This window comes from Bremia lactucae, linkage group LG10 (assembly GCF_004359215.1).
Source record: "Bremia lactucae strain SF5 linkage group LG10, whole genome shotgun sequence".
NCBI lineage: Eukaryota > Oomycota > Peronosporomycetes > Peronosporales > Peronosporaceae > Bremia > Bremia lactucae.
Window position 1 is genome coordinate 1,778,120 of NC_090619.1, and position 24,623 is coordinate 1,802,742.

The 24,623-nt window shown below is 44.9% G+C and overlaps 1 protein-coding gene across 1 annotated transcript; it reads right to left on the reverse strand.

Annotated features, from left to right (window-relative positions):
• Positions 1-7,799: 7,799 nt before the first annotated feature.
• Positions 7,800-7,997, reverse strand: CCR75_006866 (uncharacterized protein; the record flags this gene model as incomplete). Its single annotated transcript, XM_067964931.1, has 1 exon — positions 7,800-7,997. One exon carries the CDS (start codon positions 7,995-7,997, stop codon positions 7,800-7,802), a length of 198 nt encoding a protein of 65 aa, XP_067814378.1.
• Positions 7,998-24,623: the final 16,626 nt, after the last annotated feature.

The following is a 24,623-nucleotide window of genomic DNA, read 5'->3' on the forward strand; positions in this document are numbered from 1 at the left end:
AAAATTAAGTGGTCACATAGCGACCACTCCATCCAATGACATTCAGAGTGATTGTCGTTTAAGGGAGGGGTGATGTAACGGGGTGTATCGTTACATGAAATTTACACTTAAAGGTTGTTAATTAATATATTATCTAAAAGGTAGATAATATTTGGAGAATATTACTTTATGTAGTAATGCTCTCAATTATTATCCATAAATAGGTATAGGCCATTGTAAAGCAATATTCACCAAATATGATCTACCTTTTAGAAAATATATTAACAACCTTTAAGTGGTAATTTTATGTAACGATAGACCCTGGTACATCACTCCCCCCTCAAACGACAACCACTCTGACTGTCATTGGGTAGAGTGGTCACTATAAGACCACTTTATCAAAAACGATTTTGATTGGTCAGATTCATCATTTTTAATTCTATCGCATGGTAAACAAGTTCATGCGGTATGCGAATAGTGCGACGCCTTCGGCTGCGGTTCATGCAGCCGCGGGCGACGCATTATTGCCTCTTGCGGCAGACGTTCTGTCTGCTGCAGTGTCATCTTCTCCCGTAGCTCTAAATGTTGCGGGTGCACGTGGTGATTCACCACGTGAATGCGACCCCTCTTTGGAGGTCGACACTGAATGCGAGTCGGACGAAATGGCCGACTCGAAGAGAACAGAACAGTCGCCTGATCATCGTAAGGCGGCTGACTATGAGCCTTCGAATGAGGGGGCTCATTCGAGTAGACGTGCTGGTAGCATTCGCTGCAGCATGTTCGGTTCCGACGATAAGGATGATACCTCAAGCCAGTACCGTCTCCCGTGCCGTCACCCGCACATATTTCTGTGCGTGGTGATCAACGATGGGCGTAAGCCATCGTAATAAAAGTTCTTATGGTACCCCTGCTTCAGTAAGTACCACTCAGGGGATCATAGACACTAAAATGTCTCGTCTTGCCCCTGAGAATAAGCCGTGGCTTTTGCTTGAACAGCTAATTAATAGCTTGGAGAGACTACTCCTCACAATAAATATCCCTTAATTATTGCGACAAAACTACATGGCCTTGATCCCAGCGCGAAGAACTTTCGCGCTGAGGAAGATTTCTATCTCGATGCTTTTATCAAGCATCGATGGTGTAGTGGCAACAATAAGCGAGATAAAGTCTCGCTTATGCAAGCCTAGAGCGCGTTCATTCGCAAGGTCAAAGACACTGGACGCGAAGACTGGCTCCAAAGACTTAACGCGATGCGCGTTAAGTTTTAGAAACAAACTCCAGCCGGTGCAAAGTATAAATTGCATCGGTTTTTACGTGAGGCGGGACTTCCATGCCTCTGGTGGGGTGATCACTGTCCGGGTTGAATTGACAACACGAAGCGAGTAAAAGGGGATGTCTTTCCCTTTCTTCGCCCTGGAAAAGGGCTCGCATCTTTATCTAGATGCGCGACGCGATTGACGTTTTGCAATCGATTTACATGCGCCAGGGGCGCGTGTATTCCGATGGACCTTCTGAACCATCGGATGGGTCTCGTCATACTGACGGACGAGGCCCTCAACGTCAACAATCAGCTCGGAACGAGGCTCCTAGCTGTCATGTGAAGGTGAATAACCACGCCAGCGAACAAGATAACTCGTTCGCTGCCCTTCACATCACGGGTGGTTTTGGATACGTTCAACAAGGAAACGTTGACCACCGTGGGAATCCACCAATGGCTGTGGCGGAGGAGGGAAAATTAGATCCGACCCATGTGTCGGATCTAGAGTCGAAGATTGACAAACTGGATCGCTTCCCCATGATAAAGAGAAGGGACTTGAGCACGAGCGCGGCAAGCATCGCTCGTTAAAGCAGACGGTGCAGGCTCACCATATCGAACGGTTGGAAGAGTGCATACTCCATGTTGGAGTACGAACGGAAATATCACGCTCTTCGCGATGAGCTGTCCTCAGCTCATCACAGATTCGAGGATCTTCGGAACCGACATGAGAAACTCCAGGGTCAACATGAGAACCTGGTTCGCGACCACAAGAATCTTGTAAGGATCCTTAAAAAGGGTCATCGGAAGAAACCGCGTACTGATGGTACGAGCGGAGCCGACCAACGTAAAACGTAGGATGCGTTCGCATCCTACGTGGCAATTCTTCTGTATACATTAAATCTGCGATGCAGAACACGAAAAGGCCCAATGAACTTGAGTAGTAGCTTACTGCTACCCACATTAGTGACTACACGATTAGGTAAGTTTACCGTAGAGAGTAGCACTAGATCATTAATTTTAAATGAAAGAACATTTGCTCTTCCATGTTTGTCTGCATTCCGTTTCTGACGGTCCACTGCATTAGCAATGGAATCATGTACGAAACGGATCACTGATACTCAAGCCAGCAGAATTCCTCTGCTGACTCATTTGTTTTGTCTTTTTCAGTACACTTTGTGCGCACTGCCATGAGAGCTTTCGCATCTTCGATGTCGATAGCTACGACATCGACATCACTCGCGTCGTTGGTAACTCCGACACGTGATGAGCATGACCAGAAATGGTTTTGCTCGTGCGAGTCCACCCCCCTTAAACGAGAGAATCCCTCTAATTGGGTGGGAATGCGAGAATGGCCATTCACGAAGAACAGTGGATGCATTGTAGACGCATGCACCGAATTATTGAGGGCGAATTCAACCATCGGTAAAAACTCGCTCCAATTCGGATACGATTGGACGTAACCTCGAAGTATCTCTTCGAGGACGCGATTCACGCGTCCAGTCTGACCATCTGTCTTGGACGATCAGAAAATGACATAGTCAGCCGTGTTCCGAGAGATCAGAACACAGATTGCCTCCGCCGTAACGTGAATCTCTATCCGAGACCAGTTCACGGAGTAACCCGTGGAGTTTGAATACCGTCTCGATAAAGACAAGGGCACAACCCGGAGCCGTGATCGACTCTGGCACTGCAGAAAGATGTACCATCTTGCTGAATCTGTCTACAAAAACAAGAATTCCATTGTTTTCATCCTCTACGGGAAATCCGAAAACGAAGTCCATACATACGGACTGCCAACACTCTACCCGAAGAGGTACAGGTTGGAAGGAGCACAGGATGAAGGGCTAGGCTTCACCCATCGACATACCTCGCAAGCACGAATGTACTTGCGCACGAACTGACACTGACGGGGCAGTAAAAGTCGCGACTTACCGTGAGATAAGTTTCCCCACGTCCACAATGCCCACTTGTTGGTGCACCCTGACACTCATACACAATACGCAAGCGCAAAGCATTGTGAGAAGGGAACGACACGTGGAGTGTCACCGGCAACAGCCGTGTAGTACAGTAAGCCATTGCGTGCTGTGTATCGATCGGATGACGATCGATACAAAGCCGGTGAACCTAAAAAGATTTATCGGATGGATGCATCAGATGATCCATTAAAAGCAGAAGGTCCTTATCTTCTGCGCAGGCTTTCTTTATGTCATCAAACAAAGTTGATGACGGAACACTTGAAATGAGTGTTGCAACAGTGGGATGATTTCACTGTTGGAATGCGCAGCCGGCTCGAAATCGGGTCCGCATCAGCGACGACATTGAGTCCTGGTTTATATTCCACGGAGAAATTATACTCCGCGAAGAAGGATAGCCACCTCGCCATTCATTGCGAGAGGTGTGGGCTTTTACGGCCGTGCGTAATGACGCATGGTCCGTATATACGATGAACGGTCTATCTCCAAGGAGATAGACCCTAAACTTAGCCAGTGCATATTTCATGGCAAGGAGTTCCTTGTCATGCACTAGGTAAATGCATTCAGCTAGTTACAGCTAACGCGATTGGTAAAAGACGACCCGCTCCGCGCCGTCTGTATCGTATTGCATTAACGCACAGCCGAGTGCGAAATCGCTAGCGTCACAGACCACATGGAATGGTCTATCTTGATCTGCAATCGCCAAGATGGGAGATTGCATCAAGCTTTGCTTAATACCTTCAAACAAACGCTGACAATCAGCCTTCCATAGCCACTTCTCCCTTTTTTAAAGACACGAGAGAGATGAACTATCATCTCGGCATAATTGCGGGAGTACTTGTACAAGTACGCCGCTAATCCAAGGAACTATCGACTGGAACTGACCAGTCGGTAATTGCCTTGATCATTTCGGGATCAGGGCGCACGCCGAGTTTACCGACGATGCACCCAAGAAGTGGTATTTCGCTTGCAGCGAATACTAACTTCTTGAGATTTGCACACAAATTATGCTTTCGCACAAGTGTAAGAACATGACGAACGTGAGTTTTATGAACTTCCACGTCCGTCTTTACGTCCATGGCCCGGCTATGGACGAATACATCGTCAAAATAACTCGGTGCGAATTCTCGCACCAGTCCCAACAGATTCGTTACGCATCTGTTGAATGTTGCAAAGGAGTTACCAAGCCCCTGTGCACTACTAACCATTCCCAGAGCATACCACTGGGAGTGCACACTGCTGTGTACGAGATGTCCCGTTCACGCATAAGGATCTGATAAACCCATCCATCAGATCCATAGACGAAAAGATGGTACTCTTAGACACACCATCTATGATTACGTATTTTCTAGGTATCGGCGATTCAACAGGTACCGTTGCAGCATCCAGTCTATTGAATGCGTGCACTACCCGCCACCCTCCTGTGGCCTTTCGCACACAGAAGGTCGGAGAGGGGAGGTTGACAACCTCACATGGCCCGATTTTAATCGATCGATAAAGAATTAATCGATAGCAAGTACTTGTTCACGAGGCAGTGGCCACTGCTTCATGAAACAGTACTTCGAGCCCGGTTTGAGCTCGATCTCATGTCGAATGCCTTTATCCTTAGGCAACTCGCATAGAACCGTCTCAGAGAATACATCCCTAAATTCAATCAAATCCTTGTATAAAGGAACTGTCTTAAGTGACTCCCAGGATTGAGCAGTATATCTCTCAATCCGAGTCTTCACATCGAGGACACTTTCGTCCATCGATGAACTGCTGAGAACCATTCGTACTCTGCAAAAATTACCGCTGACCGAATAACGGTTACGGATTCGTCCTCTGTGACGAGTACGCAGATCTGCTTGACTCTACCACTATGCAGATCTCTCAAGAACCGCTAAAGTTCTAGAGCTGGTAATTGAGTTATCTCCGAAGTTAACTTCGGAGACGCATACAGATCAAGAGTATAAACGCCTACTCTTGATCCGTCATCAAACAAGACAATCAACGTCTCGGTTTCTCCCTGGAATTATCCACAGGCTGCCGAGGGATAAATACCTCGGGATGCTGAAGTCTAGGCACTTCAGCACTAACTATTTGAGAAGATTTCTCCTCAAGTACGTAAAGACTTATTCCCTCAACGTCTTCCAACTGGGATTGCGCCATCACAGTCAGGTCCTCTACGGTGGACTCTCTACTCGACCTAGGATCATCGTGTTGACATTTTGAACAACCGGGATCTTCCTTGAATGTCGCCCGCTAGGCGTAAATTCATGCCTCAATCCACTTGACTCATTCGAGTGGTAGACCTTCGGCGCTGCCTGTGCATTCGCAAAGCCGCCGGAAGCTGACTCCACAGGGTGATTACTAATCACAATGTGATCTTGTGCAGTCGCACTAACGACCTTATCACAAGTGAAGCCATCGCACTAACTCGTAGTACAAATACACGCTTGTAAACGCTCCAAGATGTTCATCAGATGGCCATCTGATGAACTCGTGGCACGGCATCTTAATGGATCGATGCTACCAGCTGATTTCTAAGCTCTTATTTTCTGAGCCAAGGTAAACCTAGGATGACATCAAATTTGTCATATAAATCCAGTACGATAAAATCATCATCGTACTGTAAATTTTTTAACGTGTAATGAGATTTCACTACGCGTTTCATTACTGTTATCGATGCGCCCGTTGCTAGACGCACCGTCATCCTTGTTGAAGGGATGTCGCGCTCAACATATTTGAGCCTACGACCCCTGACTGGCGACGAATAAAGTTATTCGACGCTCCACAGTCCACTAGTGCTCTATGTGACAAGTCATTTGTCACTTTTTGCTTCAAGATGATGAGGGATACCTCATCGCCAGGTGCAGAGACACGTAATGATTGTGTGTCTGGAGCAACTTTAGTCAAGAGATTTGCAAATTCTCTTGAGGTTGCTGAATCAGTAGGACGTTGCGCCCCTACTGTCCCCGACCGTTTTTTGGCGGTCCGCTTCGCTGTTGCGATTTCGCAACAACGTCGGACCCGCGACCGTTGCCTTTTTTGGCATTTGGTCCTTAAATACGTTCCGTACCTCTCAGTACTGGGCGTGGGGCACTGCACTCATGAGCGTAGTGTCCTAACTTTTGGCAGCGGTTGCATTTCTGCAATCGCTTGTTGTTCGAAAAGCGAGGTTTCTCGCTTTCGACGTAAGAGAGGTCCATGGGTTCTGGACCTCCTAACTCGTGTCGTCTTGGAGGACGATATGATGACGAACTAGCTTGAGCCTGTGTCAAGCTAAAGTCCTCCTGTTCCGCAACGGATATTGCTTCTTCAAGCGTATCCAGTTCCAAGCGGAACAGGTGGGTCTTTACGGGACCACCCGTAAGACCTTGCATGAACACCGTCATCAACGTGTGTTCATGAACTGGGTTGTTTGTGATACAATTCGCTAAGAGTCGTATGTGCTGGGCTTAAGCGTGAACATCACGCTTGCCTTGCTTGAATTTCAGAAGGGCTTAAGCGTGAACATCACGCTTGCCTTGCTTGAATTTCAGAAGCGCTGATCAAGCTCTGAGCTCAGCCCTAGGCGGTTCAAACGTCTGTTTGAGCCGGGCTTTTAAAGCCTCTAGCGACCCAAAGACATGCCCCGTTACACCTGGTAGCACTTTGTAGTCCGTCCAAGGACTTCAGTCCCATCATTTAACATGAACATGTTTGATGATAATGGAAATACGCATCAAGTTTCGCGTGATAGCTACTCCTTTACAGGTGACATAGAAAGGAGTGCGGTCGAACAAATGAGTTCGACCGTAGGAAACGATGCCATCTTGACCATCCTGTCTGGTTTGGACACAGATGCCCTCCATCCAGCCATCGCTAAGTTCATACAATACGAACTTGACGAGGCGAAGGAGAAGGCGAAGGTAGCCTTGCTTAATCAGCAAGGCTCTCAACAGGCAGAGCTGTTAAGGTTACAACGGGTACAGACCCCTGCACCTGGGATGACGCACACGCGTCGTCCAGAAACCTAAAAGATTGACATCTTTAAGTATAGGGGAGTCGAAGAAGACTCCCTTTTAAGATGGTTCATCGAGTTGGACGATGCCATAAGGGCTCGTCACATCGTCGACGAGCCAAGGCAAGTCGCGTTTGCTCAGTAAAATTTGGCAGGTCGTGCCAAAAATTGGGCACTAGGCCTTAAGTTGCGCGACCAATACCACTGACTTCTACTGCTTCAGTAGCAGTCCACTTTGCACTGCCTAGTGCGAGTGGTTCCTCACGTCACTTCACGTACACGAGTTTGTGCAGAGGAAAACTCTCTTTTAAACACTTGCTCTGAAGAGGGTTACTTAAAAAACTGTATTTAATGTTATTAAGTTCTTCTGTTTCTAACACAAGAATATCTAGCGTCTCACTGATGCTTAAAATAATTTGATTTAATCTAATGAAATAAAAAAACCTTAATTGGACGTTTCCTTCATGCTATGCTGTGCTATCCGTCACATACCGGCTCCAAGCCCGGATAAATAATTAATTTGAGGCACCAGCTTGAAATTATTGCAAGCAACTGCGCTCTCACAGTGCATAAAGTGCCGTGTGGCCCCGCCCCGTCTCAAAACTCACGTTTTCCACGGTATGCTCCAAACGCTTATAAGCGTAAAGTGCAAAGGAGAAAGCTTAAAGTCAGTAAATCTGTGTTTTATTTCGTGCGACAATCGCCTAGCGCGGTTCTTTGCAAAACCCCACGACAAGCGATTGCGGTGCTCCTGTGTATCCGACGGAATTTTCGCATGCGCGCCAAACGATGCTGGGGCCATCTATAGCCGGCACGATGCATTAAAAACTGCATGCTTTCTTTAAGGGTTTCGATAAAATGAAGAAGCAATTTTATCAAATTCCATGAGGAAGCATTGCGTTGCCGTGCGCTTGGTTTATTAAGTCATAGATTTTGTGCATGCTTATACTATATTGGCTGAGTGTAGCCATAACATGCACGAAATTGCGTCATATCCTAGCAACACTTGATGCTGCGATAATTATATAGGAGCACTGAGACGAAACAAAGTTTTTAAAGGGCACATACGCATCCTTTATTTAAAAGACCTTCATAGCAACTTCAGTCGGCAGCAAGCATTGACTTTTGTCACCCTACAATTTAAACAATGAAACGATCATTTAAAATTCAAGAGATTGGTTTGGAATAAAAATTAATTGCTGTACGCGAATTAGTCATAATAAGGCATACCTCTTCAGATTCCATTTCGAATGACGTCAGCGACTGGACCGCGGAGCAAGTAGATATAATGGCTAATATCTACCAATGGATATGCTTTCCGAATATTAATATGTAAAGTAATATTCTCCAAGTATTATCTACCTTTAACATAATAAATTAATTAACAACCTCTAAGTGTAACGGGGTGTATCGCTACATGAAATTAACACTTAAAGGTTGTTAATTAATATACTATCTAAAAGGTAGATAATATTTGGAGGATATTACTTTATATAGTAATATTTAGAATTATTATCCATAAATAGGTATAGACCATTTTTACCTATTTATTCCGCAGACTAATCAGCTGTAGGAGTAATCAAAGAGAGAGTTACAGATAAGATAGATATAAGAATTCTGTTACATGTTTAGTATTAGATTATAATTAAGTAGCATTTACAAAGATAGAACAAGAGACCCTTAATTATATTTAATACAGTTTTCATTTTACCCTATTAAAGCTAGTTGCCTTAAGAGAAGTCTTCCTCTGCACGTACTAGTGTACGTGAAATAGTGTAGGGCACCACTCGCAACTGAAGCAGGGCGAAGTGGACTTGTACTGAAGCTGTACAAGTCGCAGTGCCCCGTTACTCTAAGTGTTAATTTCATGTAACGATACACCCCGTTACACCCAGGGAGTCGGACAAGCTATTAAAGCTTAATGAATCCGAGTTCGAGGGATTCAGGGGTTCGTAGAACCTAGTGGCAACTAGTTGACGAGAGTATGTACTTTAGAGAAGCTTCTGTCTCTCACAGATCAATGCGCCAGCCTTAGGAAGGCACCGGAAGCTTTAAAGATCAAAATGAAACTGCACTTTATTGAATTATTTAAATTTAAAGCTTTACCCTAGCTAATTTATAATAGATTCGACCGCCAGATAATGTTTTGGCGGCGACCACATCTGTTACTCATAATAAATGGAATTTTAGTAATTAACTGTTTTAGAATAGGATAAAAGGGTGTTTTACCCATAAATTTAATTAACCACAACAACCGTTCTCCAATCAATGTGTGCTTTATTACACCCTCCCCCAACAGACTTTTGACACCGAGTGACAACATTCGCTTCATTTCCTCTTTGAGGTTGGAACCTAAACAGCTAACCGTTTGGGTATTTTTCTTTCTTTTAAACCCATGATAATAAGCTTGAGTCACAGACTCTGAGCACCTTCCTCGACGACGAGGGAATGGTGGACTTTGAAAGTCACACTCCATCAGAGGATGAGGAACAAGAGCGTCGTTCTTGTACCCCTCTCTTCTGGATCAACGTCTGCGGGTTGCGAACGTTGTGCCACTGATGTCTTAACTGCATTGAGCAGGACACAGAGCCTGAGTCCAACATCGGTACGAATCCGCTCGATGAAGAGCAAGAGCGGGCACTCCTCACAGAGGAACAAGCTCGTCGTCTAGCTGCCGAGATAGCGAAAGCTGAAGCTCATAGTGAATATTGAAATACTCCGCTTCGTGCGAACGAGCGTCTCAAACAGATCGCGGGTCACAGCCTGGCCATCTGGACTTCCGGTGACACGGCGAGAACTCCGGAGGGGATCGCTGCCGACGCTCTTCATGAGCTATACCTTACGCTAAAGGCAATGACGCGAGGTCAGTTTCTGACGCGTTTACGTGACCATGCCCGTGGGGCTTCCGTGACCTCCATTATGGAACTTTCGATCATTTTGTTTCCAAACGAAACAAGGATTGAAAATTAAGTCTCATTTGAGAACTGGGTCCACCGGGCCCGCCGCATCCGTACTATTCGAAATTTCAGAGAGTCTGCGGATGTGGCTGATGTTCGCTGGAACGGAAGCTCCGCTTCGGATATGCCAAGCTTAAGGCCAAAGATCAGTTACGATCGGCATTTATGCTACAAAAAGAAGAAAGATCTAGCCGATATTTCAGTGCTTCGGTTGACCGTACAACCATCGACCAAAGCCGCACTGAGGCTATAGATCGACCAGATAGAGGAGGTAATAGAAGAGGTACCTTAAAATCGCACGAGTATTCAGAAGAGGGGTACTCCAGCCACTTCACCAGATACTAATTTTGGCCTTACGACGATGTCGAATTGAAAGTTTCTCCACGTGAAACTGAATGTTTCCTCGCGCATCAAGCAGCGCGGGAGGGGGGAGAAAAGACCGCGGAAACCAAGTTAGTAGGTAAAATTTTAGCGTATAAAAAACTCAACTTCTGCCTTTGGCATTTGCATGCTCTTTTTGTTTGTCTTAGCTATTAGCCATCGTATAACTTCTGCCTTTGGCATTTGCATGTTCTTTTTGTTTGTCTTAGCTATTAGCCATCGTATCTCGTACATGTTTTAAGATAACAAATCGCGTCGCGAGAAACTCTTTTATTCGTTTCCGAACGGTAACAGCGCTGAAATCAGCAAGCCTATCGGCTTATCACCCCACCAAGCCCTAAGCCACGCAGTGGAATCGTTAATGGAACGCGTGGGTGGGTGAGACCGTTGACATAGAACGGAGTATAGACTGTAGAGGCATGTTAAGCGTTCTTTAACGCAAACACTACGACTGGGAGCATTGACCTTCAGCGCTTTGGTGTCTGAGCACACACACTGCATAAAAGCACTAAAGAAACTGTTTCTCGGTGAATTGGTCTTCAATGACGCGATTGACACGTTCAGTTTGACCATCGGTCTGCGGATGGTCCGCAGTGGACATATCTAATCTGGTGCCAAGCACTCGGAAAATTGGTTTTCAGAATCTATCCGTGAAACGGGGGTCCTGATCAGAGACAATTGCACTGGCAAACCGTGTTGTCGAAACACGCGATCAATGAACAGCCTTGATGTACCTTCACCATCAATAGTATCCGGAACAGCCGCTAAGTGAGCCATTTTAATCAATCAGCTAACAAAGATCACTATGCCGGAGTTATCGGCCGAATCCTTTGGTAGACCGAAAATAATATTTATACTAATGGACTCCCAACACCCAACAGGTTCGGACAGACTTGCCAGTGGCGCAGCAGCATGCGCTGAGGGCTTCACCCATTGGCAAGTTTTGCATGTGCGAACGTATGTGCTGACCCATTTACAAAGTTTGGGCCACCAATAAATTTGGCTTACAGAGTCTTAGGTCTTTTTTCTACCGAGATGACCACCAAGGACAGTTTCGTGTGCCTCACAGAGGATTTAGTACTTTATATTCTCATCATAAGGAACAACGAAGCGCGGAGGATCCGGACCGTCCGTGCAATAAAGCAATAGAACGTTATCGATAGAAAATCGATGAAACCTTGCACGCAAACGCGCCGACAATTTAAAACCCGATTCAGAGTTCTATAGAGCTCTAGAAGAGCTACACACTGTTCATCCTTGGCGTTAGCCCGAACGGATATATGCGGCAATAGGTGACATGACAGTCGTAAAAGGAGAGAGCTCATAATCCGGCCTGCGTGATAACGCATCGGCCAGAGCATTTTGCTTGCCGGGTTTATACTTCACCTCGAAGTTGTATTCCGCAAAAAAGGATAGCCATCGGGCCATTTTATATGAGAGATGGGGCGACTTAGTCGCCGTGAGTAATGACGCGTGATCTGTATATACACAAACGGCTTAGAGCCGAGCAGATGAAATCAGAATATGACGAGAGCATACTTCACAGCAAGTAACTCTTTGTTACGAACTGGGTAGTTCTTTTCAAGTCACGCAATAACACGTTCACTCCCATCAACATCTTTTAAAACAGAGCACTGCCAATGGCAAAATCTGATGCGTCACAGACGACACTGAAAGGCCAATTTGAATTCAACAGTGCCAGAATCGGGGCATGGATAAAATTATCCTTAGCTGCTTGAAAAGCAATATGTTCTGTGCTAGTCCAGTACCATAATGTATCCTTTTTAAGGAGATTAGATAATGGCCTAGCCATATTGGCGTAATTTTCGCTATATTTGTGTGAATAATTGGTGAGACCCAACCACTTACGCAAATCCTTTTCCGTTTTTTAGGAACCGGCCAATCTTCTATGGCTTTTACCTTAGCGCGATCCGCGCTAAGGCCTCGCTTCCCAATGAAGCACCCTAAGAAAGGAATTTCTTCTGCGCCAAAAATTTAGATGCATTAGCATGCAATTTATTTGTGCGCATACACTCGAGCACTGCTCGCAAAAAGTCTAAATGGCTTTCCATATCCGACCAACCCCGCTCCTCACGACTATAAACAAAAATGTCATCAAAATAAGTCTGTGCATAACCACGATGAGGGCCGAGCAGTTGCGTCACTAGTCGATAAAATGTTGGCGGGGCGTTGGAAAGCCCTTGCGGCATAACCAACCACTTTCAGCATACTACTAGGGGTGCTAACCGCTGTAAGCGTAATATCGCTAGCTCGCATGAGCAGTTGGTAGTAACCATCGACTCAGTCAAGTGCACTGTATATTGTACATCCCGCCATATTGTTCTGAACAATATCCTTTCTAGGAATGGGGGTTTGTGCTAGTATAGCGGTAGCATTAAGCTTACCATAAGCATGTACAATGAGCCATTTACAATTTGGCTTTCTGACACAAATTGTCAGTGTCGAATGAGGAGATTTGCTCTCTCGTACCATTCCAGCCTCGTGCTTAGCACGGAAGAAATCGTCAATGACGTCACACTGTTCCTTCGGTAAAGGCCACTGTCGTGTGACACAGCATTTGGTTACCGGAACCAAGTCAATTTCATGACGGACACCTCTATCCGGAGGTAAAACAGATGGTGGATTGGTTCGTACCACATCATGGAATTCCTTAAACAAGGAATAAAATGGATCCGTAGGATCTTTAAGGTTCGATGACCCACTCCGCGCACTAACTGCAGCTTTTGTGTCATCCAAAACAGCTTCGTCCAGAAGTGACGATGAGTTCAACTCAATCGTAGGTCGAATAATCACCATCTCGGATAAGTCGCCAGCCTTTGAGGCTCGGCCGCACTGATCGATAGACATGTCGCCTACCTCTAAAAGAGCATGTAACGAAGGGATTGCCGCAAGGCTAACTTCTCCCTCAATGTTACCGGATATACCATTTACAAGCGTGTGTAATTGCTCACTCGTATCACTTTTGAGGTATAAACGCTTCGCGTATTCCTGTCTTGGAGAGGGTTTTTACGTCTCTTGGAGGCCGGGACATTCACGTCCCCGAATTTTCCAGCCTGTATTAATTCTACACCAGACATGGTGTCTAAATCGACATCCGACAAGGCGTTAGGTAACTCAACTTCCTTATCCACCGAACGTTTACGTGTCGCTTCACGTGCATTAGAAGGGTTTGACCCAAAATGCTCTGGCGAACCGCCACTACTGTCACTATTGAAACTCAGTATGGTGCCACCTCGGCCGACTACACTCGGTGGACTTAGACGTGCTACTCCACGTTACTTAGGAAATTACACCCTTGATGACTCGGCCTTAGGACAATAGTGCCTTAAGCATTCTGTAAATCGTTATTACAACGAGTGTCACTCGACGGAGTACTTGCAGTTTCACCACTTTTTCTGAGTCAGGAACAGAATTAATGTTTTTAACATTGGAATTTATTAGCTCAATCATTCCAATGTCTAAAACACTGACAGACTCAGTCAATGATCCGCGCCAATAGCGCTTTTGTTGCTTAGCAAAGGTGGGTTCATGACTCTTCAGAACTTTGCTAGGAACATTGCGCGTGGCGTCTAAGGTCTTAGGCCTCCAATCGATCCATGGCTATGGCGTTTAAGCTAGGCCGTTAGGAGGAATGACGCTTAGCGTCATCCGTTACGCGAGGGATCTAGAAAGATACGCTCGCAATACCAAAGATGAGATCATATCTCGAATCCAAATTAAGGACGAGACAGTTTTCCATACTGTAAAGTCAAGAAAATTTATGACTAGTTCAATGAAACTTTCAGAACAGTGGCATGAGTCCCAGTCGCTAAGCGAACACTGATTGTATCGCTTTCTTGCGCTTTAAGCGCCTCAACGTATTGTTGATTTCCCTCCAGTAAAGACGTCGAGCATAATTGCAAGATACTCCGGAGTCAATTGAAATTGACCAAGGCTTATTAAAGCTCTTCACAGTCGCTTAAGCGACTAACAAGCCAGGCTTATACTCACGCCCCGTGCCATTACGCTCCAAGCTAATTGGAACTAGGTCCTGTTTACTCTCACCTCATAGAGGTTCAACAGAGCCTAGGTCTTCCCCAGTGGGGCACCCTGCACCTACTGGGTATCGACGCACTGTAACAGATTTCTCTTATAGGTCGGAATCGGTGCTTTTTCTAGCTTTACGCGTATTGCGTCCAGGGCAGGCCGGACGTAAATGTTTCGTGCTTCCGCACATATAATGTTTACGAATGTTCTTATGCTCTTCCAAAGCTTGAAAAGCCCCTTCTCCTTCCTCAACGAGACTTAGATCCATGGGTTCCGGTCTATTAGACGGTACTCATGTGCTCGAAAAGCTTGTTCGGTAAACAGGCGTGCTAAACCGAGCAGACATATAGTCGAACTCAACGCGTAGCGCTATGGTAACTGCCTCTTCGAAAGTAGCAGGACGGGATCGGAATAAATTCGTCCGGACAACGCCATTATTGAGCCCCCCCCCAATAAAGATTGTTACCACAATTGCTTCTTGCACCGGGTCTTGATGCATAGATGCAATGAGAGTTCTCAGCTCCTGGACATACCCCCTAGGGTTAGTTTACCCTGTCGAGTCGCTATGAGCCGTGCTCGCATGCGATAAGCCTGATTAGGCGGTCAGGCGGTGCAGACATTTTGGGCATTTGCTGTTTCAGTCAATCCTATGAGAGAACAGCGTCATTTATGGACGTACTGCACGATAGTGCCCACTCCATGGCTCTACCTCCGAGTTTGGAAATGGTCATAGCCTCCTTTTGCCGTTCTGTTAGGAGCCAGGTGGAGTCAATGAACGTCTCCATCTGCTTAATCCAAAAAGGGGATTTTCTCCCTTTTTCCTCAAATGTCTTTACATTGACAGCTAGAGAGCGAGCCTTAGGCTCTGAATCGGGTACAGAGATGTACCGAGTTGGCATAGATGCCGTAAGGTGATCCTGAACCTGTCCGATCGGGTGGGGTTCATATCGCATGAAGGCTTCAAGCCTTGCATGCAGGACCTCTGGTCCCTGGAATATACTGAACTCTACATGTTCAAGCCCAAATTAAGTTTTGAGCTTGTCATAAGCTGCGCGCTGCTCCTCTGAAAGTTTGGAAACTCTTCCATTTCAGTGAAGGTTTCGTCTTACAAAGAGCGTAGATTGACTACGAGTGCTACCAGGTGTAGCGGAGCTACCTCGCTCCTAAAGTCAGAGGAAGACTTTCAGACTCAGAAAGTCTCTTAGTTCTATAGAACGTATGGGTTTAACAACTCAGGGAGTCGTACAAGCCTATAAAGCCTTATGAATTCTAAAGGGATTCAGGGGTTCGTTGACCCAAATGGCAACTAGTGCCCGAGAGTATGTACCTTAGAAATGCTTCTGCCTCTTACAGATCAATGCGCAAGCTTTAAAAAGGCACTAGACGCTCTAAGATCAAAAGAGGAACTGCACTTTATATAAAAAATTATTAAATCTAAATATCTTACCCTAGCTAATTTAAAGCAGATTCCGGCCGCCAGATTTATATCTGGCGGTGACCACATTTGTTACCCATAATAAATGGGATTTAAGTAATTAACCGTTTTAAAATTGGGTAAAAGGGTATATCACCCATAAGGCAAATGTGGAAGAAGGGTATATTACCCATAAGGTAACTGTGGTACACTTACCTTATGGGTATTATACCCTTTTACCTTATTCTAAAAAGGTTAATTACTTAAATCACCACAGCAACGATTCTCTAACCGATGTGTGCCCCATAACAACTTTTGTCTCGCTTTTATTTTTATAAGCGTGATTTTTGGCTTTGAAAATAAATCATCTTCATTGGCCTGTGTAACAGAGTGTCCATTACATAAATATTACAACCTACAAAAGAAATAATAAAGGAGAATAAAATCATCTTTATATTTAATAATTCAATATTGCCTACCATACACGGTTACATTATAGCGGCAATGCGACAATTCTGTTCATTGGTCGATTTTAGTCTTAAATCACCACCCCAATTGCTGCTAGACGCGCCAAAGCGGTTAAAAGAGTCATAATACATAGTTAGATGAATACAGATCTCCCCCTGATAAAGTATCTCCTGAAAACATATAACCTTCGCTAAATTATAGGATCGACGCCCACCGTGGTCGTTCTATGGTCGCTAACTTATTAGTTACTGTAATCCAATAAATATTAAACACTTATAACTTATACGATTACGCTATAAGTTAGCAGAGGGAAGACTGTAAATTAAGTCAGTTTAGTAAGATAGCAATGCGTTGGAAATCACATTGATACTGCTTTACTTTTCTCCTATACTAACTCTTCCTCAGTATCGACCTTCACTTGCTTAGAGCTCTTAGCAACTTTGATCCTTCCTCTTCACGTAGTGTACGTGAAGTATTCGGAGGCACATTTACCTTCACTGTTATCAGTTTAGGTAGCTGATACGGAGAAAGTACTAGTGAAATGTGCCCCGTTCCACCTGGTAGCACTTTCTGGTATCCAACATTTACTCACTTGAGTGACCTCAAATGGAAAGGATGACAGTGCGCCTTGCACATCCGTAATATTATGAAGCGTGTGGTTGGTATCTAATACACAATAAAGGGTTAACAGTACAATGATGTGTTCATTGAACTGGGTAAGGATGACAAAATGATGTCATCTCGGGAATGGAATGTCTGAAACTACGAGCCATGAATATTGGCAGCATCGCTCCGTTACGATGTATGTCTCTTGTTCATCAGATGGCCATCTGATGAACGTCTAGGAGCGTCCACAAACGTGTGGATGTACTACGAGTGAGCTCATGTGTGGCTCGGTCAATAGTATGACTGCAGTGTGACAACCCATTACACTGTGAACTTAGATACCGATGGCTGTAGGCAGTATCGAAGTTTCACCACTCGAACGAGTCGAGTGTATCGGGAAAATGTTGCTTGCTTAGAGATCAATGTCCAAGGAAGTAGAAAACTCCTGTCTATAAAATACAAAGCGAAAATCCTTGATCGACTGAAGAGTCCATCGCATAGGATCTTGCTGTGGTTGCGCAATCACAGATCGAGGCAATTGGAAGGATATTCCTTAAATAAAGAAGGGATTACTGCAGCAGTACCGGCTCAGACGCCGATACCGAGAAAGGACGTATCATTTGACGCAATACCTTTTTTTCATCGATGGATTGATGGATAAGCTCTATCAAGATCCTTATGATTTAACAGGATATTCGCTCACAGCAATAAGCACCTTAAGTGGTATGCTGTGAGTGTGGCTAGTGATGCCACAGGGGCTTAGTAGTACCCCTCCAACATTTAACAGACGTCACACCAATTTACTATGATTTCGCACCAATTTGTTTTGTTGATGCATTTCTTCATAGCCGAGCTAAGAGCGGTAAGACGGACATTGAAGAACATTGTATTAGGGTCATTTTCACTTATGCGATATTATAAGCCGTACGCCAACCTCAAGAAGTATATAATTTGCTGCAAGCGAAATACGACATTTTAGGCGCATCGTCTGTGCCAGAAGATGTAAAGCGACTTGAAAGTTTCTCAGACTAGTGGCGTGAATGCACCGCTTCTCACAGTTCACCATTCTTGTCTGTGTAAAGAAATGTACAGTCGTCATGAAACGCTGATTGTCAGCGTCTTTTGAAGGTATCAAGCAAAGCTTGATGCAACTAGCGATTGCAGGTAGCTGTGACGCCAGCTATTTTGCAGTCAGCTGTGCATTAATGCAATATGACACAGGCGGGATAGATCGTGTCGTCTTCTATCAGTTGGCTAAGCTACAATCATCTGAGCAATATTACGCGGTGCATCAAAAGGACATCCTTGACAAGAAATATTACCTACCCAAGTTACGAGTTTATCTCGAAAAAATTAGACCGTTCATTGTTTGCACGGATCAATCATCTTACACACGGCTGTAAACAGTCACAAAGATTGGCGAGGTTGCTGTTTTTCTTACGAAGTATAACATCTCCGTGGAATCTAAGCCAGGACGACTTAATATCGTCGCTGGTGCGCTTTCGCACCGGCCTGGATTTGAGTCGGCTGCGCCAATCAACAGTTAGGATAGTTTACTGTTGCAACTACTACTTTCAAGGGGTTCCGTCGACAACACTACTTGACGACGTCTGAAAAGCCTATTGGAAAGGCAAGACTACAAAAAACTTTTATAATCTTCCTCAGAAATCCATCAAAATAGTCCCTGAAGGTATTGCTAACATTGTAGCGATCTTCATCAGATCGACAATAGCTTACTATATTATACAGCCATTGCTTGTAACACAACACGTGTCGTCATCCCTACTCACAATGATTTGCGAGTGCGCATCATGTGTGAGTGTTAGCTGAACTAACAATTGGGCATCGTGAACGTGAAAAGACTTACCACGCAGTAAGTCGTGACTTTTACTGCCTCGGCAGTATGAATTCTTGCGCAAATTTATACGTGCTTGCGATGTTTGTCAACAGGTGAAGCCTAGTACTTAATTCCGTGCTCCTAAACAAACTCTGCCTATTTTAGCAGAGCGTTTGATGTCCGCATCGGTAAACTTCGTCTTCGAGTTACTCGAAGACGATCACAAGAATAATAATATTCTTGATTTCGTAGGTCAGTTCAGCAAATCGAACAATTTTGTCGCAGTCCCGAGTCAATCACAGCCAAAGGTTGTGCTCGTGTCTTTATCGACACGATGGTTCGACTCTATGGGTTACCGCGTATACTGGTTTCGGATCGAAATCCCCGTTTCACGTTTGAGGTTTGGTAATCTGTGTTCAATTCATTTGGAACGCAGTTGAAAATGTCATCTTCTGACCAATCGGACACAGATGGTCAGACAGAACGCGCAAATCGTGTCTTCAAAGAGATACTTCGAGAATACGTTCACTCGATTGCGATTTGGGGTGAGATCTTGCCGATGGCAGAATTTGTCATCAACAAATTTGGTGCATGCATCAACAAAGCATGCACCACTTTTTGTAAATATCTTTGACATACTCGCATACCTAAATTGTAAGAGTGTAACGCTACTTCTTCACGAGCGCTTGCATCTTTCATGAAGAGACTGCAAATATTCAATCCTTCACGCATTCCATTGGAGATGCTTGCCCTTCAATATTGCAATTTTACGGAGCAGAAACACGGGTTTGCCCACGAGAGGCAAGGTAACCTTGCTTCTCTTGAGAATTGGTGCAGCTTAAAGCGTTCACCGACGTGGTGTCTTTTTTTAAACCGTTCACGTACCGTAACAAGTTTGTCTTGCCAGGACTCGCAGCCAACACCTTGTGTATTCTGTAAGAAAGCATCAGAGTCTCGTAACAAAGGATATGAATCCTTGGAACGCCTACTGCAGTGCCGTTGGTGTCGGAATGAGGCATCGATGAAGAGCTTGTTTTTCGTCATCAACAGGGCTCTGAAGCCTTGATGAGTCGAACAACGGAATCGTAAGCGGATCATTGGTCATTCACGACCAAGAATTTTGTTGCCCTCCGTGCAGCCAAAGCTTTTTTATGGGTCTAACTTAACGTATTGCGGTCTCGCTCCTCTTGACTGATGTATGCAAGCACGCTAACATCCATTTTGTCGTGATCTTTGCGACCACTTCATTCCTGGTGATTTTCAATAACATTATTAGCATTCTCACCGTATTTGGAGTCATAAAAGAATGACTCCTCATCATGTGGGTCAGGTGACTAACAGCTTTGCACAATTTTTTTCGCCACAACCTCCTTATTGGCTGTAACGGTCTTCAGTGGTTGGGTGGTCCTTATCGTGCTTTTGAGTAAAATGAAATGTACGTGCACCAAATGTGTCACAATACATTCTGTATAATAATTTACTCTAGCAAGCCCTAGAAGGTAGTAGTGCGTAGAAGATAAATATTCAATTAAGTTTGAATTGTTCCCTATACTAATAATTCCTTTTGCAGACTGTTTGCCGCACGCAGCAGACGATTGAATGTCTGCTGCATTTGTTTCTTAGTAGCTGGACATGACTGAGCAACCGCAATGCTTGTAGTGTAACGGGGTCACATCTACTGGTGTATGCTGACACACTAAGGATATTTTGACTATGTCATGTAGCTGGCATGTGTGTCAGTACATCAGGGAATATAGCTGGGTTATCATTATGACCCAGCTAGGTACGAATGACACGTGTCGGCACCTCAAGTACGGAGTATTTAATTTTAGTAGTACTAAATTTGTAACATTTAGTAGCCTAATTTATTACTGTAGTTAGATTGCTAAAAGATCTTAATATGTATATCAGTTTAGCACTTCCTCTGTGAATTGTTGTGTGAACCTGTCACACCTGGTAGCACTTGTAGTCAATCCCGCGGCCAAGGATTTAATCAATCTGGATAGCACGTAGGATGGATGACCCTGAAGGCTATATGCTTCTCAGGCAGGACTATCCTCACCTTCCGATGTCCATTATGGCGGCGCAAGATGCCGCACGAACGACAGGTAGAGCTGAGGCACAGGGCGTCTCTTCGACGCCGGCGTCGCTTACGCCGCGTCCAGATATGCCGAAACCTGTGAAGATCCGCGTTCCCACGTACGACGTGAAGGAAAACAGATAGCTTAGTCTTCTGGATCCGGAAGATCGAGATTGCGCTGAGCGCAGGCCAGATTCGCGACGCTAGGTCTCAAGTGGTTTTTGCCCTTTCTTACCTGGGAGGTCGGGCAAGGGCGTGGGCTCTGGCCAAAGAGACGTCTACTCCGGGATACTTTGTCTCGTGGGAGTTCATGGCTCAGGAGATGCGAACGACATTTCCAATCGCCAACGTGGCCTACCGTCATCGGTCGATGTTCTTGCGAAGCAAGCAAGGAAACCGGCGTAGGGAGCGTTGTAAAGTCGGGAAACGAAGTCTCCCAGAAGGCGCGGGGCGACCTACTGGGAGGTCACTCACTCTCAAGAAAGGAGGAAGGTTGCCTCCTCTTCCTGGAGAAAAAGGCCCGGGGACAGCACTGTGTGTGTTTGTCTGTGACCGCTGTGCGCTCAACCTTGGTGGTGGTGGTTACCGCTAAGGCTGAAGGGGTACGAAGACCCCATGGCGGTTTTGATTGACTCGGACGCGTCATACAACTTCGCGACTAAGGTCACTGTGAAGAAGAATCAAGCGTTGTACGCCAAGGTCATTGAAGACTCGAAGAGCAGCACCAAGGTGCCCGTTCGCCTAGCGAGAAAGGATCGATCGTGTCGACTCGGAAGGTTTTGTTACCCTTAATAATCAAACTTAAGGAGTTTGACTCTAAGGAACCGTTCATTGTCTCGGATATGAATGATCGGTATGATCTCATCCTTGGGATGCCACGGCTTATGAAGCATGAGCCATGGATCGACTAGCGTAGTCGCACCGTGGGTGCTAGTCACAAACCATCGTGGAACGAGCCTTAGCGGGTTATGTCTCCTCCTCGTCACGCTATGGATTTGTGCACGAATATCGCATTGAACGCTCGAAACGCCCTTTGCCGGTTCGGCGGAGGTGATGCATGAAGAAGGCCGTCGAGTATCGACTGGGGCCTTAGTAAGTTTTGAGGCTGGGTCAGCCTCCACAAAGGAAGTCTCGATCGAGGGTGGTTGCGCAAGCGTTTGCGCTGCGGCACCAACGCTGTCGCTGTGCGGCGCGCAAACGAAGGAATCGTGTTTCCTCTTTCTTCGAAGGTCGCAACCGTGAGCGGTTGCGCACATAATAGTGCTGCGGTCACTAAGGTAGCGAAATTTCTTGTCGGGTAAGTTCCAAACCTGCATGAATGGTGTGACTGCGGTGAGAGAGATGCATCAGACTTTGCCATTGGCTGTGCTCTGGTGCGGCTGAATGCCAATGGTAATGAACGGGTGATTTCATTTTAATCTCGGCAATTTAGAGCCTCTGAGAAGAATTATCCAGTGCACGACAAGGAACTTCTAGCAATGAACCCATAAATAAGAACACAACAGCAAATACACACACTTCTATGAATTTTTTTTTTTGTATAAATAGTTTTCCCAGCTTGCGCCGTAGTGCCACTATTAGAAGAAAAATTTACGCTATAAAGCTTATTGGTATTATCCCCCAAGTTAGCATTAATCGTTATATTATCCTCTGCAAAATACAATTTCCCTATATTATTAGTAAGAGTCGTAATTGGTTATTTGCTTTTTTTACAGAAACTATTTCGGAAAGTTTTAATGGGCTTGGAGATGAAGTTTTTGATTCATGCATTATTTTATTTACTGCCATGTTGATTAGCTGGACGGTAGTTTGGATGCAAGGATATACCAAAAAGATCCGCAGAGATTTAAGCGAACTATCTGATAGAATTTCTGCTGGTATAGCGAGTCAATTAATGTTGATTTTCGTGGTCGCTGCTGCTATTTTTCGCGAAGGGGTAGAGATAATATTGTTTACTTTTAGTTTGAGTTAAAGCGGCTTGTTTAAATTGTTTTGCAAATTCTTCGTAAGAGCCAAAATCTTTAAATTGATAACGTTTTTGGCAGCAAACCGACCATGAGCAGTATGAAAAATAACCTCTCCTTTTGGCGTAGTCCCAACGACTAATCCTTTGACAATTATTCCAGATTGCAACTGCCCTAATATTTCTGATAGAGATTTACCGGCATTATTTTTTAAATCTAGTGACCCGGGTAATACTCTGATATCCTGTATTTTAATACTGACCATATATAAGTTATTAATATTAGCATATGATACAAAACAAACATATCATTAGATTTTCGTTTATAGGTTTGTTTCTTAATATCGTAGCAAATATCGTGCTTTTTGAGTTTAAAAATCTGTTATTAAAGTGGAATAAGACTATAAATTTGATTTCATCAAGAACATCAGACGATAAACTAATCATGAATATATTACTGAAAAGTACAAAATTGATCTACCTAAGGCAGCGCCTAGGTATTTTAAAGTCATTTATAAGATTTTATCCATAGTTCGTCTTACTAAAAGCATTAATCTCGCGTATTTATTTAATTTAATTACTTTTCTGTCCAATAAACATATTTGCCAGCTATTATCTGAGAATACCTGAATTGTTTACAAAATTTCCTTGCAAAATATTTCAAGAAGATTTAAATAATATTCTTAACTCACTTATAACCGAGGGAGTCTCCAAATTGCAAATGATAATGTAGAAGGTCAAATAGTAATTAGTGGGCATGAATATAACATTGATCGCACTATTGCCGCGCTCAAAGACATCGGGTATAAAGCAATTAAACTAAAAGTTAGCAATATTATCTCTACCCCTTCGCGAAAAATAGCAGCTACGCCCTTGTCAAGTTCCGGGTTCACCTGCTGGGCAGCAAACCCTTCTACACAGACCATGCCTCGTTGAGAACGGCGATTCAGTCGCCCCATTTTTCACAGCGCATGGCGCGATGACTTTCATTCTTTGCGGTATACAACTTTTCGGTGGCTTACAAGCCAGGAAAACAAAATGTGCTAGCGGATGCCCTGTCGAGACGTCCTGATTACGAACTGGTACACGTTGTGCACCTTAAATCATCAGTATTCGAGCTTATACGCAAGGCGTATATTCAAGACCCGGATGTTCAAGGAGTTGTACAGTCGTTGAGCGCCTCTTCGAAAGCTGTCAAGTTCACGAAGCGTCAGGCACATCTCCATCGGTATAGTCTGTCCGATGGACTCCTGTTGTCCAGTGTAATTCCGGGGGATGACACACGCGTGATCGTCACTCACGACGAAGACTTACGTCACCGAATCCTCTATGAGGCACATGATACGCCGAATAGACGGCTTTTAGGGCGAGAAAAGACGTACACGTCCGTGGCACGTGACTTCTGGAGGCCCCACATGTACAAGTGGGTCCGGTCGTATGTCAAGATGTGCGAGACTTGTAAACGAGTGGAAACTTCGGAAGCGCCGCTACAGAGTTTGCCCGTCCCAGTGGACGGCTGGCGCTCAGTGAGCATGAAATACGTCTTCGACCTGTGGCGGTTAGGCATGGCCAACGGGCATTATGGTATTTGTGGATTGCCTCAGCAAGATGGTGGACAGTGGCGGTTCGCCGAAGCATTACGGCACCACAGGCGGCATAGCTGATTATCGATAAT